This window comes from Sceloporus occidentalis, unplaced genomic scaffold (genome assembly GCF_023333645.1).
Source record: "Sceloporus occidentalis isolate IW3139 unplaced genomic scaffold, rSceOcc1.0.p SCAF_8, whole genome shotgun sequence".
NCBI classification, from domain to species: domain Eukaryota; kingdom Metazoa; phylum Chordata; class Lepidosauria; order Squamata; family Phrynosomatidae; genus Sceloporus; species Sceloporus occidentalis.
Window position 1 is genome coordinate 11,995,689 of NW_028316988.1, and position 21,748 is coordinate 12,017,436.

The following is a 21,748-nucleotide window of genomic DNA, read 5'->3' on the forward strand; positions in this document are numbered from 1 at the left end:
TTTCATGTCTTGGAATGCATGCGCCAATGAATGCACCCCAAAACTGCAATAAATGTAGGAGGTTATTATCTGTTTTGGGGTGTCCTTTCGTACTCACTCCCTACATCACCATTCCTCTTAACTCTGAAGTCTGTCTGTGGGGCAGGAGGCCTGTGCTAGGCTGCAATGCCCATCATTCCTTGTCATGTAGTCCAACAACATCTAGTTATAGTCCAACAACATCATCCAGCCCTCCTTTTCCTTCCCTTGCAGGGAATGAGATGGCTTTGGATCCAGTGGGAGAAAAAGGGTTATGGATTATGGTACTATTATAGAACTGTGCCAATATCGCTTCAAGTGGTGCCACCTAGTGGTTAATGGCAGACCAGGCTTTATCCTCAGTCAATCAATACAACTTCTCTTTCCTCTTCCATCTTTGCTGCGCCAAGGTTTTATGTTGGTATATCGTGCCTCAGCTATTTTATAAGGTCTGGTTGTTTGTGGTTTCTTTGCTTGCCTCTGTTTTACTGTTTCGTAAGTCATAAACGTTTCTGATATTTTAAAATATATATATATGTAAAGTGGGGCTCCGGTTAGGAACAACGCTAGGCTTGAATCCAAAGTGGTTTTTCGGGAGCGTTTCTTCTTCGACAGGGAAGAATAAAACCTCTCCTTCTGAGCAGTATTTCTTCCGAAAGCTCTTTTGCAAAACCCATCTGAAGAAACTTGCCAAGAAAACCCAATGTTAGGGTTGCCGTAAGTCGGAAATGACTTGAAAGCACACAACAACAAAGTGTTTGCATTCAGTCTGATATAATAACATTAATTTGAGTCCCTGTCCTGGGCAAAATGCATGCTATGTGGGGTGGGGTGGCTGCCATGGATGTGGCACAGTCATTCTTCTCTAGGCTTTAAGCAAGACTCTAGAGGCATTGTCCAAGGTCCTGAGTTAGCATTCAGCGTGTTAAGGCCAGCATGGCACAATGGCTTAAGCATTGGACTGCTATGACTCTGGAGACCAGGGTTTGATTCCTGCTTGGCCATGAAACCAACTGTGTGACCTAGGGCAAGTCACACTCTCTCAGCTTCAGGGAAGGCCATGGCAAACCTCATCTAAATAAGTCTTGCCAAGAAAGCCCCACGATAGGTTCACCTTAGGTTTGGAAATGACTCAAAGGCACATAACACACGGATGTTAAGGCACCAGATCCCAACTGGTCTTAGAAGCAAAGCAGGGTCAGCCCTGGTTAGTCCTTGGATGGGAAGACGCTTTTCAGAGAAAGGAACCAGTAAAACCACTTCTGAGGAGTCGCTATCTTAGATAACCCTATTGAAAAATCCATAGGATTGTCACTTGAAGGCACAGACACACAGGCAGAGACAGACAGAGGAGTTTATCCCACAAAGGAGATCGGGAGTTTATCCCGTGAATATCCTGGGAAAACCACATAATGGTTATATGAAACGGTTTCATGCGACGTTGCAAAAAACTCGCCATCAACGTCCATCTTTTTTACTTCCGGGATTTTGGCGATAATGCGCTTCCAATATCGTGTGTGGTAACCATTCGTGCAATCACTAGCCATTTCCACTTCATTTGTGGGAATAAAAAAGTGGAACAGAGCTGAGAGAAGTTACTTTTGGCCCTGCGCCTCCCAGTATCCCCTGACTATGCTGGCTAAGGGCTTTGGAAGTGCGCAGCGTCTCTCCTCCATCCCTGACCCAGAGAAATGGATGCCTGGGCTCCTGTGCCAGACCCCTCCATCGGTGGCTTTGCCCATAAGCCCCGGAGGCCATGGCACCATTAATTAAAGGGCGGGCAGCGGCTCTTTGGTCCCCGCGCCTGACCTTTGCCAGCGCTGGGAGATTGCAAATGGACTTCTTGGCTCTCCCTTAACCTGTCTTTATGACCTGGCTTGGTGTTTGCTTGCCAAGGAGAGTAGAGTCTGTCTTAATCCGGTCGCTGTGATTTGTTTAATTCTTGACTTCATTGTACCTTTTCAGCTTTGATTCGGTAAATTGCTCTGAGAGCTGCAGCAGCAGGGAGCATTGTGTTAATGTGTGCACAAGATGGCCAGCGTTTTTTTTGTGTGGGGGGGTGGTTTCCCAGGGTCTTCCTTTTTGCAGATTGTCTAGTCTGGGGAGACAACTGGGGACGATGGGATAGGATTAGGATTCAGTATGTTAAGGCCAGCTGGGTAGTAACTCTGGGTAGTAACTCTTTGTGCTTTGCTTTTGTATTCATTTCCGTTGTGGAGTACTGGCAGAAAAGTGTCTAGAAAGTTACTTTCTGAAAGGGGTTTGCCCCCATAATTCATTTCCAGCCCATTACTTAACAGGTAATTTGCCACTGTTTTAAGCACTGCTGTGTTTAAGAAGTAACATTGAGCATTGCTTTTGGGATTGATGAAAAAGAGACCCTTTTAATTTCAGACTCAGATCTGGAGCAAAGTTGCTGCCACAATGGAGTGGAAACCATCACCTGCCATTGCAAATAAATGCTCTTGGAAGGTAACTTTTCTAAGTAACTAGAAAATGTTACTTGCTTCAGCATAGAAGTAACTTCGTTCCTACTCATTGTACCACTTTTGGAACGTAACTGCATTGCACTCCTGCCAGAAGCCCTGACCCATTGCTGGCCATTATATAATGTGTAATTTTTAGTAGTCCCAAAGATCTGGCTGGCCTCCCAAATGTCTCCTCCTGCCACAAAACGAAATAGTATTACTTTTTAGGACGCTCCCTTCTACATCTGGATGTCGACCCAGCAGAGGGAGCTGAAGCCTCTTTATTGCCTGGAAAGAGATGTGGAACTATTCCTCTCGGTCCAAGCCCTAAGCAAATGGACTCCCCTGCTTGCCTTTTCATAGGAGGAGATTGGGAGTTTATCCCGTGGATATTCCCAGGAAAATGGCATAATTGCACGAGACGATTCCACACAACGTCGCACAAAACCCGCCATTAAAGTAGCTACATGCATGACCATTTAATATTTCACTGTCTGTTATTAGTTGGTGGTGTAAACACATATGAATATATTTGGATACAGTAGCTTCATGAATTTTTCATTGCATGTACCTTTGGGATACCTAGCATGGGACACTTGGCTATTCTCTCCCTGTTGTTTTAGACTGGCAAGTGAGTTTTAGATTGTGCTGCGTCTGTGATCGATCTTGCTTTAAAATGAATTTATATTGTCAATGTGTTAATAGCTGGTTTGTTCGAAGACATTTCAATTCCTAATTTCTGGTCCTCCTGTTGCGTGCCGCCTTGGGTCCCATTCCGGAGAAAAGCAGGCGGTACATAACGCAAACAAAGAAATAAGTGATGCCACGCAGTCAGCTTTTCCGTTTCGCTCCTCCTGTCCGATAAAACTGGGGAGGAAAGGAGGATGAATCTCCTGGAAGGGGATTCTCAGTCATAGCGGCGTCCTCCCCGCCTCTGCAATAACAGGGAGATTTTCGACAAGAGAGAAGGACAAAAAGAGGTCTGCTTGTCGCCAATTCAGCTGAAGTGCCGGATCTGAGCAGGCGGCTCTATTAATATATAACACAGCCACTTCAGATCTCTCCGAAGGCCCTCGACTGTTAGGAAAAAGGGGGCTGGGCTGGTGGTTGGGGAGCCTGGGACGCTCCTTGGTGAATTTTACGGCTGCAGGAAAATCCAAATGAACAGATATTATTATTGCTGGACTGCAGCTCCCATTGCCAGCGATGAAGGATTCTGGGTGTGCACGCAGTGCAACAACATCTAAAGGAACACACATTGCCTGCTGCCCCTATAGATTTAGTATTAGGAAAGAGGTACTGTATTGTTGAAACGCAAGTCAACCCTACAAACATGGCAGCTGTGGAGCATTGGGGCAACTTGACTGCTGCCACCCCTGGCCAAAAAGGGTATTGCAGGAGGACTCGGAGGACTCGCCATTGCGCAGGTGCAAAACTAGGCCACTCTGGGCCTGGGCTTTTCTGCCCTCTGCTGTGAGGAGGCTGGTACTACAGGCCAGAACACTCCAACCCTCTACAGCCGGGTTAAGGGACCTGGTGCCTTCCAGATGCTCCGGACTCTAACTCCCATCATCCCTGACCATTGAGGGCTGAGGTTTGGAGGAGTTATCAGTCAAAGGTCATTTACATATCTTGAGAGTGACCTCCTTGGCTGCCTTGGTGTTGTTCCTTGCCTCTGGAAGGGTGATAGTTTGGTTGGCATATGTCAAGGGGATTATTTCCAGCAATTGATATTGCTTCTGTGTTTCAAAATGGAAAAGAATTTTTAAAAGCAAGTGTCCCCTGAATAGGTCAGGCGACCCACGCTGGACCTTAGCAAAAGGCTGGAGCCAGCGGCTGGAGCAGTTAGGTTTCACTCTTTGCAGCTGGCGGAGTTGGCAACTATCCTCCTGCCGTGTTCGTTTGCCTTATCTCAGCTGCCGTTCTTTCCTGCACAGGAGCAGTGTCTGAGAAGGCTGAAACATAAGTGAATGGGTCTGGGGCACAAGAGCCCTTGAACATGCACAGAGTGCTGTCCTTCCTCCTGCAAAGGCAAAGAACTGGCAATTCCCCTTCAAACCTGCCACAACCTCCAACAGTGCAATAAAAGGTAAAGGTTACAACAACAGCAACAGGTGTTTCCCTTGTTGTCTCTCTCTCCTTGTCTCTTAAGGACATGAAGACTGTGCATGCTTATATTGAACATTTTTCAAGAGAGAGTCAAGGGCCTGTCCTTTCCTCCCTTGTAATGCCATCTTGCTAGTATACCTTTTTTCTTTTGCTTCCCTCTCATTCTTCCAGATATTTCACCCTAGGAAAAACTCAAAAGTTTAGTTTAGGTCAACATTTCTGGGGCAATCTCCTCTCTTATGTACAGTTTTGCTCTTGGGAAGCAGCAAAATAATGTGCTTTTTAATATATATAAAACATCTAAAGTATAGATGTGTATACACACACACACACACACACACACACACACACACACATCTATACTTTAGGAAGCTTGTCCAAAATGCTTTGCATCCCCTGAGGTCAGATGCATCTCAGCATTCCCTCTCCCCACAATTTTCAGCTGAGAGAAAAAGAGAGAGACCCAGCTTTGCATCCATTTTAGTCCACTCAAGTGGAATAAACATGCGCCGTGTTCATGCCAAATGCTATACACAGGAATACAGAAAGGCTCCTGGGAGAGGCCCCTGGAGCCCTTTACGTTGCTCCGCAGTCTGATTCATTAGCAGCTGCCTTTCTCATCTGTGTCCTTCATTGCCCTCAGATGGACAGCTAGAACAAGCCTTGCTCTGCTCCGCTCTGGGCCCACAACAAGCTCCAACTCCCAGAATTCCATAGCCTTGAGCCAGAAAGAGCCAAAGCAGTGCCAAACCGCGTTATTTCTCCAGTGTGGATGCAGCCTACAGAGAGTTCTAGTGTCTCCTCAGACTTCAAATACCAGGATTATACAGGAGGCAGCCATGACGATTAGCACAGAATGGTAGAGCTATACTTGTGCAATGCAAAAGGGCCCCTTATGTAAGTGTTTCTCACTCAGCGATTGATGCACAGATCTGCATTATTCAGGACTAGAAATCCTCTTTAGGCCTTTGTCCCCCAACCCTTCCCTGTGCCCCATCCGGTCATCCTGCCGTCCTTCCATCCTTCTTGCTGTGAGTCCACCTACTTATCCGCTCCTACACAAGCTGTCACAAAGCAATGGCATTTACCCAGCAAGGAATTCAACCCCCTCTTCATTGCTGCGTATTGCAGCAATAAAGCGGCTCTTAATTGAACTACAGGAAAAAAGGAGAAAAGAAAAGAAAAGGAGAGACTCCTTGCAACCCACTCCTTCCCCATAACTCTGAGAGTCATCCATCCCCAGTTCTCAGAACCAATCCTTTTTGTCAGCTTTTGACAGAACCGCACAAAAGTCCCTATTAAACTCTCCCTCTTTCTCTGGCGTCTCGGCAGACTGCTCTTTTCGGCTTTGCAGAGGTCCCCGTAACTCCTTTCAAAAGAGACGCATGCGGGAAGGAATCACTTCCACCATTCTGATAGTACAACCATTTCAAGACTACAATTGGGTCCATCCGAGCTTTCCTTCCAAAATAAGCTCTGCAGTGCTCCATCAACCTACACTCAACAGGTCTCCCCCGCCTCCCAGATTAGCACCATCTCATTCCAGATTATTGGAGCAGATACCCAGATACTTGTCAAACACCTGCAACCCATTGGAATAGATCTCAGGATGGAACTGCTGCCCTGGATCCACCCAAAATCCCATCTGGACTATAATTCAGCCTGTGGCCACTTGGGCCTGAAAACAAGGCTATGTGGGCATGTTATATGTGCCTTGTCTGGAAGCAGGATCCCGGACCCTCAGGAACAGAGCCCAGATAAATTACTTTGGGGGACTATTGTTTCTAAAATCCTGCAGGAAGCAATGGTAGTCCAGTAAAGAGGAAGGTTTCCAGAGCTCTCCTTGGGGAGCCAAGCAAGACTTGAGGACAAGGGTGCAGTTTTGACCAAAGGAGAATCAGCTGCCTTTGCAAGCCATTTGTGGGGTATACCAGGATCTCTAAATCCTTTGCAGTGAATCCAGTTGATCCATCCTGGCTGTTTGTCCTGAGTGCAAAGGTCCTTTCTTGCTGCTTGGCTCTGCACTGCTCCTGGTCCCTCTCTCAGCCAGATCCAGTTCATCATCTGTTGGCTCTGGAGAGAGAGTTTGATCTAGGAGTTACTGTCCCTGGAAAAGTAACCTCTGCATTTGGTCCAATGTGTTAGGGATTTAGGGGGCAAGGATCTATCAAGGCCTGTATTCTGTTTCTCCCAGTGACCAGCCAACTCCTTCAGGGAATCCAGAAAGCAGGCCTTAAAGGCAGCAGCCTACTAAAAAGGTACACTGCCCCTTCATAGGGAGGTTCCCTTAAGATCCACTGTGCTCCAACTGGATTCTTCAAAGCATAACTGAGCACCTAAGCCCTTCTTTTCTGGAAGGTTAAGCCCTCGCAGGGCAAAAATGGCTTATCATTTTCTTTTTCTTCTTTTTTTATAACAGTCAAGGCTCATCCTTCCATGAGATCAGAGGGAGGGAAAGCAAAGATTTGCCTTGCGCTGAGCAACGATGGGATCTTGAATTCTGATCAAGGCGGCAATGGAAGAGGGGATGGACCTCCAGAGAGACTTTTCTTTGCAAAACCAAGTTGCATAAATCATGCTTTTCCGCCAAGCAGAGCTGCCAGTCCATGGGAACCTTGGTGGTGCTCCCTCCTCAGCTGATGCTTTGCCACAGAAGAGCCCAGAGAGGCGCATTGCCCACGATTGCCCATCGGCTTGGGGTCTCCTGGCCCACGCTTCGCTCTCAGGGTCCTCCTTGCCGTCTCAGGTACGTCCTTTTACTAACTGTGAAGGGGATCAAGTTGGCTTCTTTTGCGATTACCTGCATGTAGCAAACAGTTGTGTGCTTTAAAAGACAAAAAGGAAGCAACTTTGAGAAAGGCTTCAGTTGGTTGGATGCACAATGTTGGATGCAAGAGGGAGGTGGGACCCATTGGTCTTTCCCTTGTTCTTTTTTAAACTGGATTTTTGTAAAGTGAAAAGAGGAGGAGAAAGAGAAGGTGAGGCTTGGGTACATTAGTATAAGCTGCATTTCAAAAGACATGTTTTCTACAAATTGACGTCTATAAAATGCATGTCTGGACTTAGCTGGAGCAGTAAAGATCTTCCGACTGTTGAATGATAGATGGCAAGGAGCGTTTATCTTTCCAGCGTTGGAGTAGAAGCATTTTAATCCCAGGAAGAACACGGAGGATCCAGCCATGTTGGCCATTAGTTAATTTCCACACGGCAGGGATATCATTCAAAAGGAGATGTGTGTGGTTCCTTGCAATACTCCCGGCCAAAGGGTCCATGCCCTTCTTGACGTGGTTTGCAAATCTCTTCCGGCAGAACTTTGCGCCTGAACCGCTCCGCAGGGACCTCATGGCTGAGTGCCTTGCATTTTTTGCAAAGTGCCTTTTAATGGCTCTGATCCTTGTTTGAAATCTCTTGCGACTCTCCTGCTCCCAAGTGTGCAGCTGGCCTCCCCTAGGCACTGTGGCTGTTTGGTTTACATATTTGTCCTCCTTTTGTGAACTGTTTTGTTGTGTTCTTGCAATGCATTTTCTTCCTAAAGAAAATGGAAAATAGAAAGTAACATCAGCCTGTATCTAGTTTGTAGAAAACACAGGAAGGGTGCGTGTTTGTGTTTGTGTGTGTTCTGTGCCTTCAAGCTGATTCCTACTTATGGCGATCCTAAGGTAAACATATTAAGCGGATTTTGATAAGTGTGATTTCCCCCCCCCCCCCGAAGATTGCCTCTGTGGCTTTCCCCTTTGGCTGAGAGAGTGTGACTTGCCCAAGGGGAATTAATGGGTTTCTGTGGCTGAGCAAGGATTCAAACCCTGATCTAAGTGACTCAGACCATTCGACTATTCTTGGCAAGATTTCTTCGGAGGAGGCTTGCCACCATTGCCTTCCTCCGAGAAAGTGTGACTCACACAGGTTCACCCAAAATCTTTAGTCTCCCAGAGTCCTAGTCCAACACTTAGAGCACTATGTAGCACTGGCTCTATACTCCATGCTGGCTGGGGGCGGCCTGTATATAGTTTACAGAATGCAGGAAGGTTCTTAATGTAGATTTGGATCTGGACCATTGGTCTTGGGTTGAGAGAGTCCCTGACTCAGTGGAGTTGGGGAGTGGCATTGGACCTAGCCCTCTTTGAAGGGATCCCATATTGAGGATGGAGCAAGCTTGTTTTCTGCTGCTCCAAAGACTGGGACCCAGAACAATGGATGCAGGCTCCAGGAAAAGAGATCGCAGCTCAACATTAGGAGGAACTTCCTGACAGTAAAGGCTGTTTGACAGTGGAACACACTCCTTCCATGGAGATTGTGGTGGAGTCTCCTTCTTTAAACAGGGGCTAGATGGCCATCTGTTGGGGATGCTTTGATTGTGAGTTCCTGCATGGCAGAATAAAGGGGTTGGACTGGATGACCTTTGAGTTGTCTTCCAACTCTATGCTTCTAGATCTCCCCAGTCCCTGCTCAGCACACAACACTGCTGCAGCACACTTCCTTGGAGCTCAGATCCGCTCTCATCTTCTGACAGTTTCCCCTTTCCTCTAAAGCAATTACTGGGACATGAGAACCTCATTTACTTCTTGTACGGCTTTCAGGCCAGAAGAACAGAGTGGCATTTTTCTTTATTTCGCCTTCTCTCTCTCTCTCTTTCTCTGCAGGCTGCAATTACAGTACAGTCACTGCAGCCCACCAAGTTATTTCTTCCTCCCTCCATAGAGCTCTCAACTAAGCGCCTTCTTCGCTCTCTCTCTCTCTCTCTCTCTCTCTCTTTCTTTCTTTCTCCATCCAGCCAATCATTTGTCCTCCTACCGCAGATACTGCCAGGCCTGAAGTATAGATGGCTGCGCACACAACTCTTTTTCCAGGCCTGAGAGCTCCATCCAGCCAAGGCAGCGAGGGCCAATTAATTCCAATCAGTCTCTGCAATTCAAAGCCTCTCTTTCCCTCCCTCCCACCTTCCCTTCCTCCTGCTTCTCCCTTGGCCTCCTGGCCAAACAGTCTCCAGTACAGCAATGCTGATGCTCTGGCTCTCTTCTTGCCAACCACATGATGGGTTTTGCAGTCAATTCCCTCTCTCCACCCTTCTCTTGCCTGCCAGCTTGGCTCCCTGCCTCTTTCCCCATCAGTACATGATTCACCTTCCACTGCCTCCGATGCAATAAAAGGAAGGATGCTGGCTTGCTTTTCCCTGTTGCAGGTAGACCGCCTTTGAATAAGGAGGTTTGTTTTAATAGCCATAGGGGGCCCTTTCTCATCTGTCAAAGGAGGAATTTGAGTCCTGCTCCTTCTTCAGTAGTGCAACTGCTCATGCAAAGGGAATGGTGAGTCTCTTCGTTCTCAGATTATCTCTCAAGCTTTCATTTGGGAATTGGCTATCACAATGGATAGCTTGGGCAGCTTCCAATGCAGGTTACAGGATGGCAATAGCAATTTAGAAGCATTTATGGAAGAAACTAAGAGATCTTCTATTGAGTGAGAGATCTGAATAGGACCTCCATGTTCGGGAGCAAGGCACCGCTAAAGTCCCAGATGCTCAGGGGAAGAAGTAACAGGGAAGGTTGCTGCTTTTATGACCTAAATGGGGTCTTCTTGAGGCCAGGTCCTTCTTTAGTTGGACCCACGCCTTCCCCATGATACCAACATTTGGTGCTTCCTCACCTTTTGGATGGAGTTTCCAAAGCTTCAGCTTTTGGATGGACTTGCCCTCCCCATCCAAGATGGCCAAAATATCTCTCCTAAGGCTTAGTAACCCATAGGAAGAGCTTTAAAGAACTAAAGCACAGCGGGGCCTTGGTATCTGTTGGGGTTTGGTTCCAGGAACCTCTATGAATACCAAAATCCATGGATGCTCAAGCCCCATTAAATACAATAGTATAGTAAAATGCTGTCCCTTATATAAAAATGGCAAAGTCAAGGTGTGCCTTTTGGAATGTATATCTATTTTTTGAGTATTTTCCAGCTGTGGATGTTTGTATAAGGAGTCCGTGGATACAGAGGACCGACTGTATGCTCCACCCTTTTGCCTTTGGCCCTGCCCACCCCTGGACCACAGCCAGAGCATCCCTGGGCCTGAGATTGCCCAGCCTTGCATCCTCTGAGCATCTTGTTATCTGAGCAACGCAGGCATCTTGCGTTCCGCCACTGCGCAGCCTGTGCCATCTGTGGACGATCCCTCTCTGGCAGCGTTCCCCCTTTGAGCAGGCTGGCTGTTCCTACGCATTCCTTGGGCTTCATAGCAACCCAGCTTGAGCGTGGGTATGACACGTGGGGAGCCTGTGTTGACCCTTTCCTTACTCTTGCCCCCATAGCAAACCAGCTCCTGTCCCTACTCCTGGACAGCCATCCTCCCCCTGGTTCCTGTGGGCTGGCAGCAGTTGTGTGCAGCTCCTGGCACAGTCTGCGCTGGTGGCGATGCTGCTGCGGCGGCTCTCTCAGCCCACACACAAATGCCAGCAAGGCTTTCCAAAGGAGGTAAATCTAGGACAGAGTGCTTTTGCTGCAGCAGCAAGGTGGGTGCAGCCGAGTCACCCAGGTCCTGCTCTCCTGCCAAGATTTTGGAAGGCAGCTGCCTCATTCCTTGGCTGGGAGGTGACTGAAGAGATGGATTGGAAAGGTTACCAGCCCTCCTGCAAGATGCATGGGAGCTTAAGGGACTGCAGCAGGGCATTTGCATTTGGTCAGGAGGGAGGGATGCAGGCGGAAAGGAGTTGTAGGGTCTCTCCCTGGCCCTGAGGTGAGGGGCAGGCAGGTGACTTTCTCTTCCTCCAGCCTGCAAGACATCCTCCTCTCTTCTCTGCCAAACACTGAGCTTGCCTGGCTGCACAATCTTCCCTCCCTCCCTCCAACACACACACACACACACACACACACACACACACACACACACACACACACACCACTCCCCCCCTTGTTATTATTATATCAGTCATTTGTGTTATGCAACAGTGTGGCTTGGAGGCTCCTGTGCACCGACTCTGCCTTTCCTCTCCCTCCACCTCCTGCACCAGCATCATCATCATTGCCTCCTTCTTCTTCTTCTTCTTCTCATGCTTCTTTTCCTTTCCTCTTTGCCAGCATTGCTTTTAGACAGCTTTTGAACTTTCATCCCACTGAATGTGAGCCCCAGCCGGGGCCAAAGCCAAGAGAGGAAAGGACCAGGGGCTTTGGGACAAAAAAGGACTCACACAGGGACTGAGAAGGAGAGATGTGTTTCCAAGCGCTATGCTGGAGAAGGGCCTGCAAGCCACGAGGGTCACCCGGCGGATCGGGAGAGCTGCCAGGTCGTGTCACGCCAAAGAAGAGATGCGTCCCCTTATGGAGGTGGCTCTAGCCCATAAATCAGGTGAATCGGTTTAGACGACAGCTGTGAGACCTTTGTGGGGTGTCTCCTTCTTCTCTCCTTTTGCTTTGCTTTAGTTCTCTGCTGCTCCCTCTTTTTAAAAAGCATAACCCCTTCTCTCTTGTCTCCTTGAGTTGCATGGAGACACTGCTGTTTGGTGGTGGGTGCTTTTCTTTGAAGTAATGGAGCCGGATAATCCCTCGGACCCAGAAGACGACTCTCAGGGTAAGAAGAAGCGCCGGGCGCTGAAGTTTTCTTGTTTTAAAAATAAGACGCCTCCTCCCAGATGGGATTTCTTTTTCCAAGACCCCTCTTTGGGCAGTAAGGAGGGGCGAAAGAGATAACCCTCCTTCTCTTGATTTTACTAGAGAGCAGTTTTGGCAATGCTGGGGTGCAATACACAGAAGCCAGGGAAGGGATGAAATGGTTGATTTGGGGGCAGCTGAGCTTTAATGTGTGGGGAACTTTGCCATCGGCTTCCAGGTTTCATTGGATTCTTCCTGAGGCAAGGTGCATGAGCCCCATAAGTTTGTACAAGGTGTGACTGCAAATGCGTGTGTCATTTCCAACTCCAAGAATGTGTGCACTTTTAACTGCAAATAAGTTGGTGATGGTGAGGGGATACAATCCCACTTGACCTGGAAAGTGAGGAATAAATGGGCCCTTTTTTTGCAGTGCCTTGCTGTGGAGGGCATAACATTTTCTATGTTATGGCAGTCCCACAGCTAAGGAGATACCTGTCAAGGAAAGGTAAAGTCAGAAGACCTACCTGTTGGTTCTCTCAGGGATCTACCTGTTGTGTTCAAGGTGTCGCCTGTATGCTGTGATTCTACATACTGTGAGAGAGTCAGATTGGAACCTTTCAAAAAGTATAACATTCAGATATGTTTTATTCATTTATACATTCATTCATTTAAACCAAGTTTCTAGACATTGTGGCAGTGGAAAAGTGTTTGAAGGAGTGTGCAGAGAAGCAGCTGCAGTTTCTCAGTCTGGAAGGAGACATGAAGAGCTCCTCTGTTCGTTGGGGTATTTATTTGTTTGACTTGGTTTCAGGCCCCTCTCCATGACTAGCAAATCCAGAATAAATTATTCATTTTGCCTCAATTTGCATCACTGGGAATGCATTTCGGAGAACTTTTGTGGCTGGGGAGAAACAGAATATGGATTGCTTCTTGGCAAAGTTTTAAAGTTTGAGGAACCAATACAAATGGCACTGATTGTTTTCTCATGGTGGTGATGCTTATTTATATCCCTCCTTTTTCCAGTTCAGGTCTCCAAGTGGTTTACAAAGGTTAAAGCTGAAAATTCACACCACGCAAAAGGTTAAAAACACAATTAAGCTAACAATAGAATTAAAAGCATCTAAAAGCAAGGCCATTAGAAAGGAAACAAAAAAATAAAATAAAGAGCAGCGGAGAGATCTTGGAGGCTAAGCAGGGTCAGCCCTGGTTAGTACTGGGATGGGAGACTGCCAATAGATACCAGGCTATATTTCGGAGGAAGGCAATGGCAAACCTCCTCTGGGTATTCCTTGCCTAAGGAGACCCTATGCAATTGGTAGGCTTGCCACAAGTTGACATAGGACTTGAAGGCAGATTCTCACACATCCTGAAAGGCCAGTTCAGACCCATCTGGGTTTCTGTGGCTGAGATCCTGACCATCAGCTTATGCAAGTGCAAGGATCTTGGACTCTGTCACTGAATGATGATCCGCCATACAGACTGTACGGCGGGTATATTCCCATTGCTCAGTTCTTGCTCCAACTTTGCACCCCATCATTGATCTCCTGGGCAGCCTTCCTAAGTCTGTGTGAAGGTGGTCAGCAGGGTTTGTGTAGACTCAGATAGGAGGCCGCCATTGTGCAACCTTTGGGAAAACCCAGCTGGTTGTTGTGTAACGTATTTGCATGGATGTAAATGACCAAGAGGACTCTGCCCGGGGTCCTCAGCCTTGTTTGTTCTAGACAAGGCCAAGTGGCACAAGCCCCGTTTGCAAACACTATTAAGCTGCGCAAAAGGAACCGCAGGCCGTCAAAATGGACATAAACTACAATGTTTTAAAAAAACAAACAAATATGTTCCGATGTGAAGGAAATATCCATCCCTGAAATAAGAGTTGCAGGGCTGTTGAACTGAACAAGGTTCAAGGCAGAATGCAAGAGATCTTGTTTGTTTCCTTTGGGACTGAGATGGCTTGACGGTTGTCTAGCATTAAGGAATCAAACCTTAATTTATTTGGAGAACACCGTTGTTGTTTTTTGAATGTTTTAAGGTTGAGAGTCCTCCCCTTTCCCTAAACCTGGCTTTCAAGTTTCTAGCCCTTGAGACTTTGGGATCCTAATAGCCATCTTCACTAGTATTTGCTGGTTGATCCCATCCTCCATGAATTTATCCAGCCCTTTTTTCAAGCCTTCCTAGTTAGAAGTCCATCTTGTGGCAGAGAGTTCCACCATTTAGTATTCCCTTTGGGAGACTCTCCTACTTGATGTTTTTTGCACGGCTGACAAACCTCACGCTTGACCAGAATTGGAGCAAAAAATCCCCTCAGTTTTTCAACGTAAACCTTCTAGCCTTGGATCCTTTTCTCCCTCGCTCCCGCTTCCATCCCACTCCCAGATAACATCATCCGCGACATACTTATATAACAGCTGACTAAATATAGAATAAGTATCTACGAGATGATCATTGGCCTTTTTGGTTTCTTCCTTGTGTCTTCAAAGAAGTTCTATAGCGAATGGTTCAGCCGTGAAACGTTGCAGGAGAGGGAGGAAGAAAGAGGGTTCAGAAGGAGGGTTTGAAAGAAAAATGTTCCTTGCATTGAGATGAAGAAGGATGAGAGAAGGAACATCTAGAAAAGGCAGAGAGAGAGAGAGAAGAATCCCACAGTTTCATGATTTTACATCCATTTCTAGGAAGGATGTAAGAAAAGGACAACTTGGCTGCCTCCAACCTCTGCTTTCCTAGAGAGCCTTTGAGTTTCCCATATGGAACAAAACAGACATGACACACACACAAACACACAGGTTTAACAATAACACCTGAACCAGGGTTCACAGGTGTGTGATTTAACCCTTTCCTATCATGCTATGGGGTCCCACCCACCAAATCTCTCCCCTTTTTATTACTGTTAATTGACCCCCAGATGGATATGTCCATTTGGCACCGAACCATCCAGGCTTCAGTCCTGCGTTAATGTTAGAAAATTATCCCAAATGCATGAAAAATTCAGTAGGAGTTGGAGGCTGGCTGGTGCAAAGCGGAGGGAGAAAAGGAGGAGCAGGACACAGAGAGCTCCATCATCACACCCGACATTTTGGCCAAACAGAAAGAGTCCCTTTGTAGCTAGTAATTGTATATCTGCGTTGGTGGGTCCTTCCCAAAGACCAGTAATGAACTACTTTATAATACAAAAGCTCCCTCCACCCAAAATGTCACTTGGCACAGAACCTACAGACTTAACCAACATCTCTAAACAATCTCTCCTCTCCTTCCCTTATTTTGGGGGACATCTTAAAGGGAGCTGAATTAGCAGAGGCATAATAAAGCTGGAGGAAAGCATCAAAGGACCAGAGGGGAAAACCCCAGCAACTCTAGGGTAGAATGAAGGGCTTGGAATAAGGAAGGCTATTAGCTAACAGTTTATAGAGTGCTTTTTCCCCCTCTGCAACCTTAGCAGATTTGGGAGGAAACTGGTATAGAGGCTCAGGAGTTGTAAACTGCCCCCTTGCCCACTCCAAGGCCAAGAGAGAAGGCTTAGGGAATCTGTTAGACTTTGGTTGTTAAGATGTCTTTGGTTCAGGTGTCCATGAAGTCGAGGCATGTTCACAAGCATCCCTGCGGAAGGAGAAGGCCTGCTGTGGAACATAGGCACAAATAATGGGGCAGATGGGAGGGGAAAAGAGACAGACTGAAGGCAAAACCTCATGTAAAGCTGTGGGGTTTTGGCATTCAGGATGCAAAGATGGTGAGGGAGAGGGAGGGACAGCCATTAAATTCTCCCAACCTTCTTCCAAATTATAAATAAAAGGATATTTAAACTTTATAACAAGACCAAGCCTCCCAGCATTGTCTCAGCCACATTCCCACAACCTCCACATGATGCAAACTTACCAGCAGGAGGACCAAAAGGTATTTAGTTAATACCACTTGGTAATCTCCAAGACTGCAATCTTTCCAAAGTGGATTTGCAAAAAAGATGGGATGAATTTTCTCCTGGAGCAACATGTGCCCCTCCAAATACTAGCAAGCAATAGCAGGTACATTTCTATACCGCTTATCAGTGCACTTAAGCACTCCCTAAGCGTGGTTTACAATGTCTGGAAGCTAATTGCCCCCCAAAAGCTGGGGACTCAGTTTAGTGACCTATGGAAGGATGCCAGGCTGGGATTGAACTCACAACCTTGTGGTTTGTGACCTCAATACTGTTTTTGGAGTCCCTGGTTTCCCTTTGACTTGAAGCTAATTTGCAGCCAGTTTTGTTTTGGTTGTTCTGGGTCAATGGCTCCCACCAGTTGCCCAGCCACCTTTTGCAACAGTAGATTCAGCCCAGGATGAGGCAAGTGTCTTCCACTGAAAGGGAAGGTGCAAAGTGTGGGCCGATGCGGTGCCTGTCCCTGGACATGAGCGGTCAGTCCCAGATGAGGTTTGGGAACAATTGGGGAAGAGAGGAAGGAGGGCCCCCCTCACAGCTGAGCTGCTATTCCAGGGATTGTATTTATAGATTTCCAGGCCAGGGACGTCTCAAGAGCCTCGAGATCCAGGCAGGAGGCATGAAGCCCAGCCTTCAGGAGGGAAGAAAAGAGAGGGAATCCCAGAGTCTGGTGCTGACCCAGCAGGAGGCTATTTTTAAGGCCAGCGGACACCTGAGAAGCTGGGGCCTTCTTGCCTCGAAGTCAGCATTGCTGGGCTGCAGGGCCTCCTCCTGGCTTAGTTCAATGCGTTTGCTTGTGTCCCTGGTTGCCTGTTGGTGCGTGCCAGGCACCTGCCTTCTGGGCAACTCTTCCTCCTCTTGGGCTTTGCAGCCTGGGCTGTTTCTTCCCCTCCAGAGACATCTTTCAAAGCTTCGTTAGACTTGTTTATTTTGGACTTTGGGGCTGGAGTTCAGCCAGGAGACGCTGGGAGGGTTGGGATTGTTGTATTTTGACTTTTCCCCCCAGTTAATTAAAATTTTAATAAGCGTATTTCAAAGTCAGGGCTCAGTCTGAAAAGATTTAGCGTTGCAAGGATACCTCCAGTGAACCATTGCTTCTGCCTTGGTTTGTTAAAGAAACATCTACGGAGTTTATCACACCGGGAGTTTATCCCGTGAATATCCCGGGAAAATGGCGTAATTACGCAAAATGACTTCATACAACATTGCACAAAACCCACCAGTAAAGTAGTCACAAAGGAGCATTCACATGCATCTTTTTATTTTCGGGATTTCAGCAACACTGCATTTCCGATATCGCTTTATTTGCGCAATTGCATGTGATAAGCATTTGTGCAATTACTTGCCATTGTTGCTTTATTTGCAGGATGCTTTAAATGCACTTTAACCTCTCTTTAATGCTGAAATTAGCCCCAGTGTGATAAACTCCTATATTTTCATCCATACTGTCTTCACTTTCCTTTGCCCTCCTTGTTGCCCATCAGTGAAAATTTCAGATTGGCAGCATACCACTTGTGAGGTTGTCATTCATTTTGGTGTAGCCTCTGACTTGTGGCATCTCAGCCATGTCGATAAACCATGGCATTATTTTCCCTGTGGTACAATTGCGTAGCCAGGTTGGCAATGTATCTTTGCTCTTCAGGACTAAAGAACGCCTTGGCTATGTAATATGGCAAGATCATCTTCCGCATGGGAAGGATTCATAGGTTCATGGAACTGGAAAGGGACTCCAAGGGCCATCTAACCTAACCCCTTGCCATGCATTCAAGAATACATAATGACAACACTCCTGGGAGTTTGCCACCCAACCTCTCTCTTGTGTGTGCCTCCAAGCCTTATGGAGGGAGATGTTCTTGATCCTGGGGACTATTTCTCTGTCTCCTCTCCTCATCCATCTTCATTTGTGTGATGCCCAATCCGTGTCTAGAGTGGGCCATCACGCCGAGGAAATGCATTTGCACAAGGCGGCTGTGTAAATTGCCCAAGGTCGTCTTGCCCTTCAATGTCATTCAGCCCCAGGCTCTGGCTTTTCCCACATTTCCTTCCCTCCTCTTAACAGTGATGCATCCTACGTCCCACACAAATACAGAGACGCCGGAGCATTGAATAATGGAGAAGTGGCCGAACCAGAGATGGATTTGAATCTCCGAAGCAGCAGGGCAGGCAGAAGGGGTGTCAAAAAGTGGATGGAGGGAGACAAATGAGGGATAATGAGGGGCTGGGGTAAAGAATAGGCTTCATTTCTCAGGAAGGAAGTGGTTGAGAGAGATATGATTTTCTCTTTTTTAAAGGGACACATCCAGGAACCCAAGAGGAGAGGGAGAGGGAGAGGAGCAGCAGTTCGTTGGACTGAATTAAGCATGAAATTTGGTTTTAGGAGAAAGTGATGCTTATTAGGGAAGGATTCTGCAAGTTCTAGGCCCTCTTCCTTCATTTTCTTCTGCCTTATCAGCACAAAGTCCTTGCCCTTAGCCATGAAAGTTTTCCATGGTTTACATTTTTTGGCCTTCATGCTCAGAATATGAAGTTGGGAACTGTGTGGCCCTTAAGTTAGATCCACCTGCAACACCATTTTTCTTAGTGGGGTTCAGAATCATAGAATCCTAGAGTTGGAAGAGACCCCAAGGGCCCTGATCCAGTCCAACCTCCTTCTTCTGCCATGCAGGAACTCTCAATCAAAGCATCCCCACTGACAGATGGCTATGCAGCCTCTGCTTAAAGACCTTCAAGGAAGGAGACTCCACTACACTTTACTCACAAGAGGTTTGCCTTGGCCTTCTGAGGCTGAGAGGGTATAACATGTCCACAAAGACTGAGCGGAAGGATTGGAACCTGGTCATCCAACCGACAAACCACATCACCCTGACTCTTGTCTTTGCAAATCCATCCTGCTTTTCTCCATCTGAGACCCTTATTCCCCAAACGCTCTGCTGGAAGGGCTCTGTGGGGTCTCAGCTGCCTCCTGCCCTTCAAATCCCCCCTCAAACCCAATTCATCTTTGAAGCCTCTCCATTAACTTTGACATCCCTCCTTCTTGGAATCGTCCCTAAAGTCATGTAACAGTCCTTGCTCATATTGGTTGTGATTACCCAGCCTCTTGATGGATGTCTCTGCAACATGGATCCCCCTGGTTCAGAAATGCAGCCCTGGGGGGCTTGTTGCTGGCACCCACCTCCGATGTGAAACAAGCCTGATGGCTTCTGTAATCCTTCTCTGGCTGATATTCGCTGGCAGAATTGCATTACTGTCCTCTTTAGCTCCTAAAACCACCCTCCTAAATTCTTTCTTGCCCTCCATGGGAGTCATGGTGGCTGGTGACTTTGGTGCCCCTGTAAGAAGCAAATGCACTCTGGGTTTTGTCTTAATAGTATGGGAGCCATCCACGGTGTTGAACGCTATGAAGGTGAAGGTAAAGGGAGTCCCTTGACATGAAAGTCTAATTGTAACTGACTGTAGGGAGTGGTACTCATCTCCATTACTAAGCCAAAGGGTTAGCGTTGTCCGAAGACGACTCATGTGGTGCTCATGTGGCCAGCATGGCTGCACCAAACACTGTTACCTTCCCACCAAAGTGGTCTCTCCGTTTGTGCGGACTTGCAATCCGCGTCCCTTGCTTACTCACGAGGGGCAAATGGAGGGACTTAACATAGGGCATGCCCCCATGGCGCATGTCTGCGGGGGCACACTGCCATTCAAGGCAATAGGGCTTGAATATCGACGGATTTCCATTTTCTTGGGGAGGTCTCGAACAGATCCTCCACTAAAACGGAGGGGCGGCTGTATATACTGTGTGTGTGTGTGTGTTTTTTTTATATACACACGCACTCTCATAGCTGTAGTTGTAGCTTCTGCCTTCCCATGACATCTCATTTCAATCCCATCCAACTAGGTTGCTAAAGACTCTCTCCTTTGCTAGCACACCCTGTCAATTTCCTGTTGCCAACTGCAATGGTGTGTGTGTATGTATATATATAAGTGTGTGTGTGTGTGTGTGTGTGTGTATAGTTCTTTTCTTTCTTTTTCTCTTTCTTCCTCTCCTCCCGCCCTCTTTGGTTTGTTTGATGGCAGCCGCATAGTGTTAACTGTGAATGAAAACTCAGCTGCAGGCTACGATTGTGTGAAAAGAAGTTTGCAGCTGTGAATGTAGGTTGCTAAGTGTCCATATACAATGCACTTCTTAGGAAAGAAAACAACGGCATCAAAAAGCTCTGGCTGCCGTCTGAAGGCACTGCAGCAGCCCTTAATGTTTGCAACCCCCCACTTTCCTTGCCTCCTGTTTTTCCTTTCCAAAAAAGCCAGTGGCACGAGGAGGGTGTGTGGGCGAGGAAACTTACATGTCTTGAGTTGGAGATAGATCACTTCTCTCTCTCTCTGCATTCCTCCCAGTTACCTGGGCTCTCACATTTATTCCCTTGGAGCCTGGCTTTCGGTTCTTAACCTTTTCAGGGAGGAAATTGCAAAATAAAACATTTCTTTTTATTAAAGAAAACGGTGGCTGGGGAAGTTGGTATAACTTCTCTGCGAAGAAGTCAGTGGAGGCCTGGCTGCACTGAGGAACCTGGTCCAAAAAGGATGAGGAATTGGTTGCTGCTGTGTATCTTCATGTCGTTGCTGACTTATGGCAACCCTAAGGTTTGGGGTTTTCTGGTAAGATTTGTTCAGAGGAGGCTTGCCACCATGGCCTTCCTCTTACGCTGAGAGAGTATGACTTGCCCAAAGAGAGCTTGCATGGCTGAGAGAGGATTCAAACTCTAGTCTTCCTAGTCCAACACTCAAACCGTTGTATCAGACGGATGCTCCGGAGGGCAGTTGCTCTCCTTATAACGCCTCCCTCGCCTTCATCGTCCTGCAGTCTTCATCATACACAAAATTCTCAGGTGTTTGTGATTGTTTTGCATATAGAAAAGAGCATTTTTCTGTGCAGGAAATGATATTAGACAGACATATAGAGAAAGCTGTAGAGAAGGCCAGTTTCTGGACAAAACCACCATGTGAAAATTTCATGCAGAATAAGTCCTGAACGGCAAAGATTTTCACCAGTCCAGGAGTCTTCTCTTTAGGATTTCACATCATCCAAAAGATGTATTTTTTACCATTTTTACCATATATATATATATATATATATATAGGCATAAGGCTTCCAGGAGGTTCGTCCAACGTCTCACGGAAGGAGTTTGGTTGCTGGGAAAAGGGCCTTTTTGGTGTCAGTACCTCATTTATGGAATACTTTCCCTGGAAATCTTCACCTGGAACCTACTTTACTGACTTTGGGTTGGCTTCTATGGGGCTTTTAAATTTCCCTTCACTTTTATGGTGCAGTCTCAATCCCACCGTCTTTTTTTGCTTTTGCTTCATGACGTGTTTCTTGTTTTGTGGCTTTTTTGCTTGTTTGCCATGAGTTTCTGATTGGGTTCTGCTTTTCCTGTGAGCCGGCTTGGGAATATAACCGAATGGCAGTATAAAAATATGCTTAATAAATAAATAACACTTATGGAATGGCTCCGTAAAGTAGGTCATTATCCTTATATTGCAAATGTGCGGAGAAAGACAGAGCAATGGAGGGAGGGAGCTGAGATTCAGAGCGGCTGTGGAGATACTCCAAGCTGCATTATTGGTGGAGAGTGGATTTACAAAGCATCTACTAAGTCTCCCACACCTAAAGGAATGCGCTTTGGCAACC

The 21,748-nt window shown here is 46.9% G+C and overlaps 1 protein-coding gene across 7 annotated transcripts in view; it reads left to right on the plus strand.

Annotated features, from left to right (window-relative positions):
* Nucleotides 1-11,447: 11,447 nt before the first annotated feature.
* The window catches only part of LOC149307933 (disabled homolog 2-interacting protein-like), a 142,621-nt gene continuing 132,320 nt past the window's right edge, over nucleotides 11,448-21,748 (plus strand). For 6 of the 7 annotated variants that reach the window (XM_089534646.1, XM_089534650.1, XM_089534647.1 and 3 more), the window contains exon 1: nucleotides 11,448-11,919. In XM_089534646.1, coding sequence (XP_089390772.1) covers nucleotides 11,799-11,919 — 121 coding nt within the window. In that variant the 5' untranslated portion in view covers nucleotides 11,448-11,798. Of the gene's footprint in view, nucleotides 12,142-21,748 lie in introns of all 7 variants that reach the window. The other variant, XM_089534649.1, reaches the window with a different exon arrangement.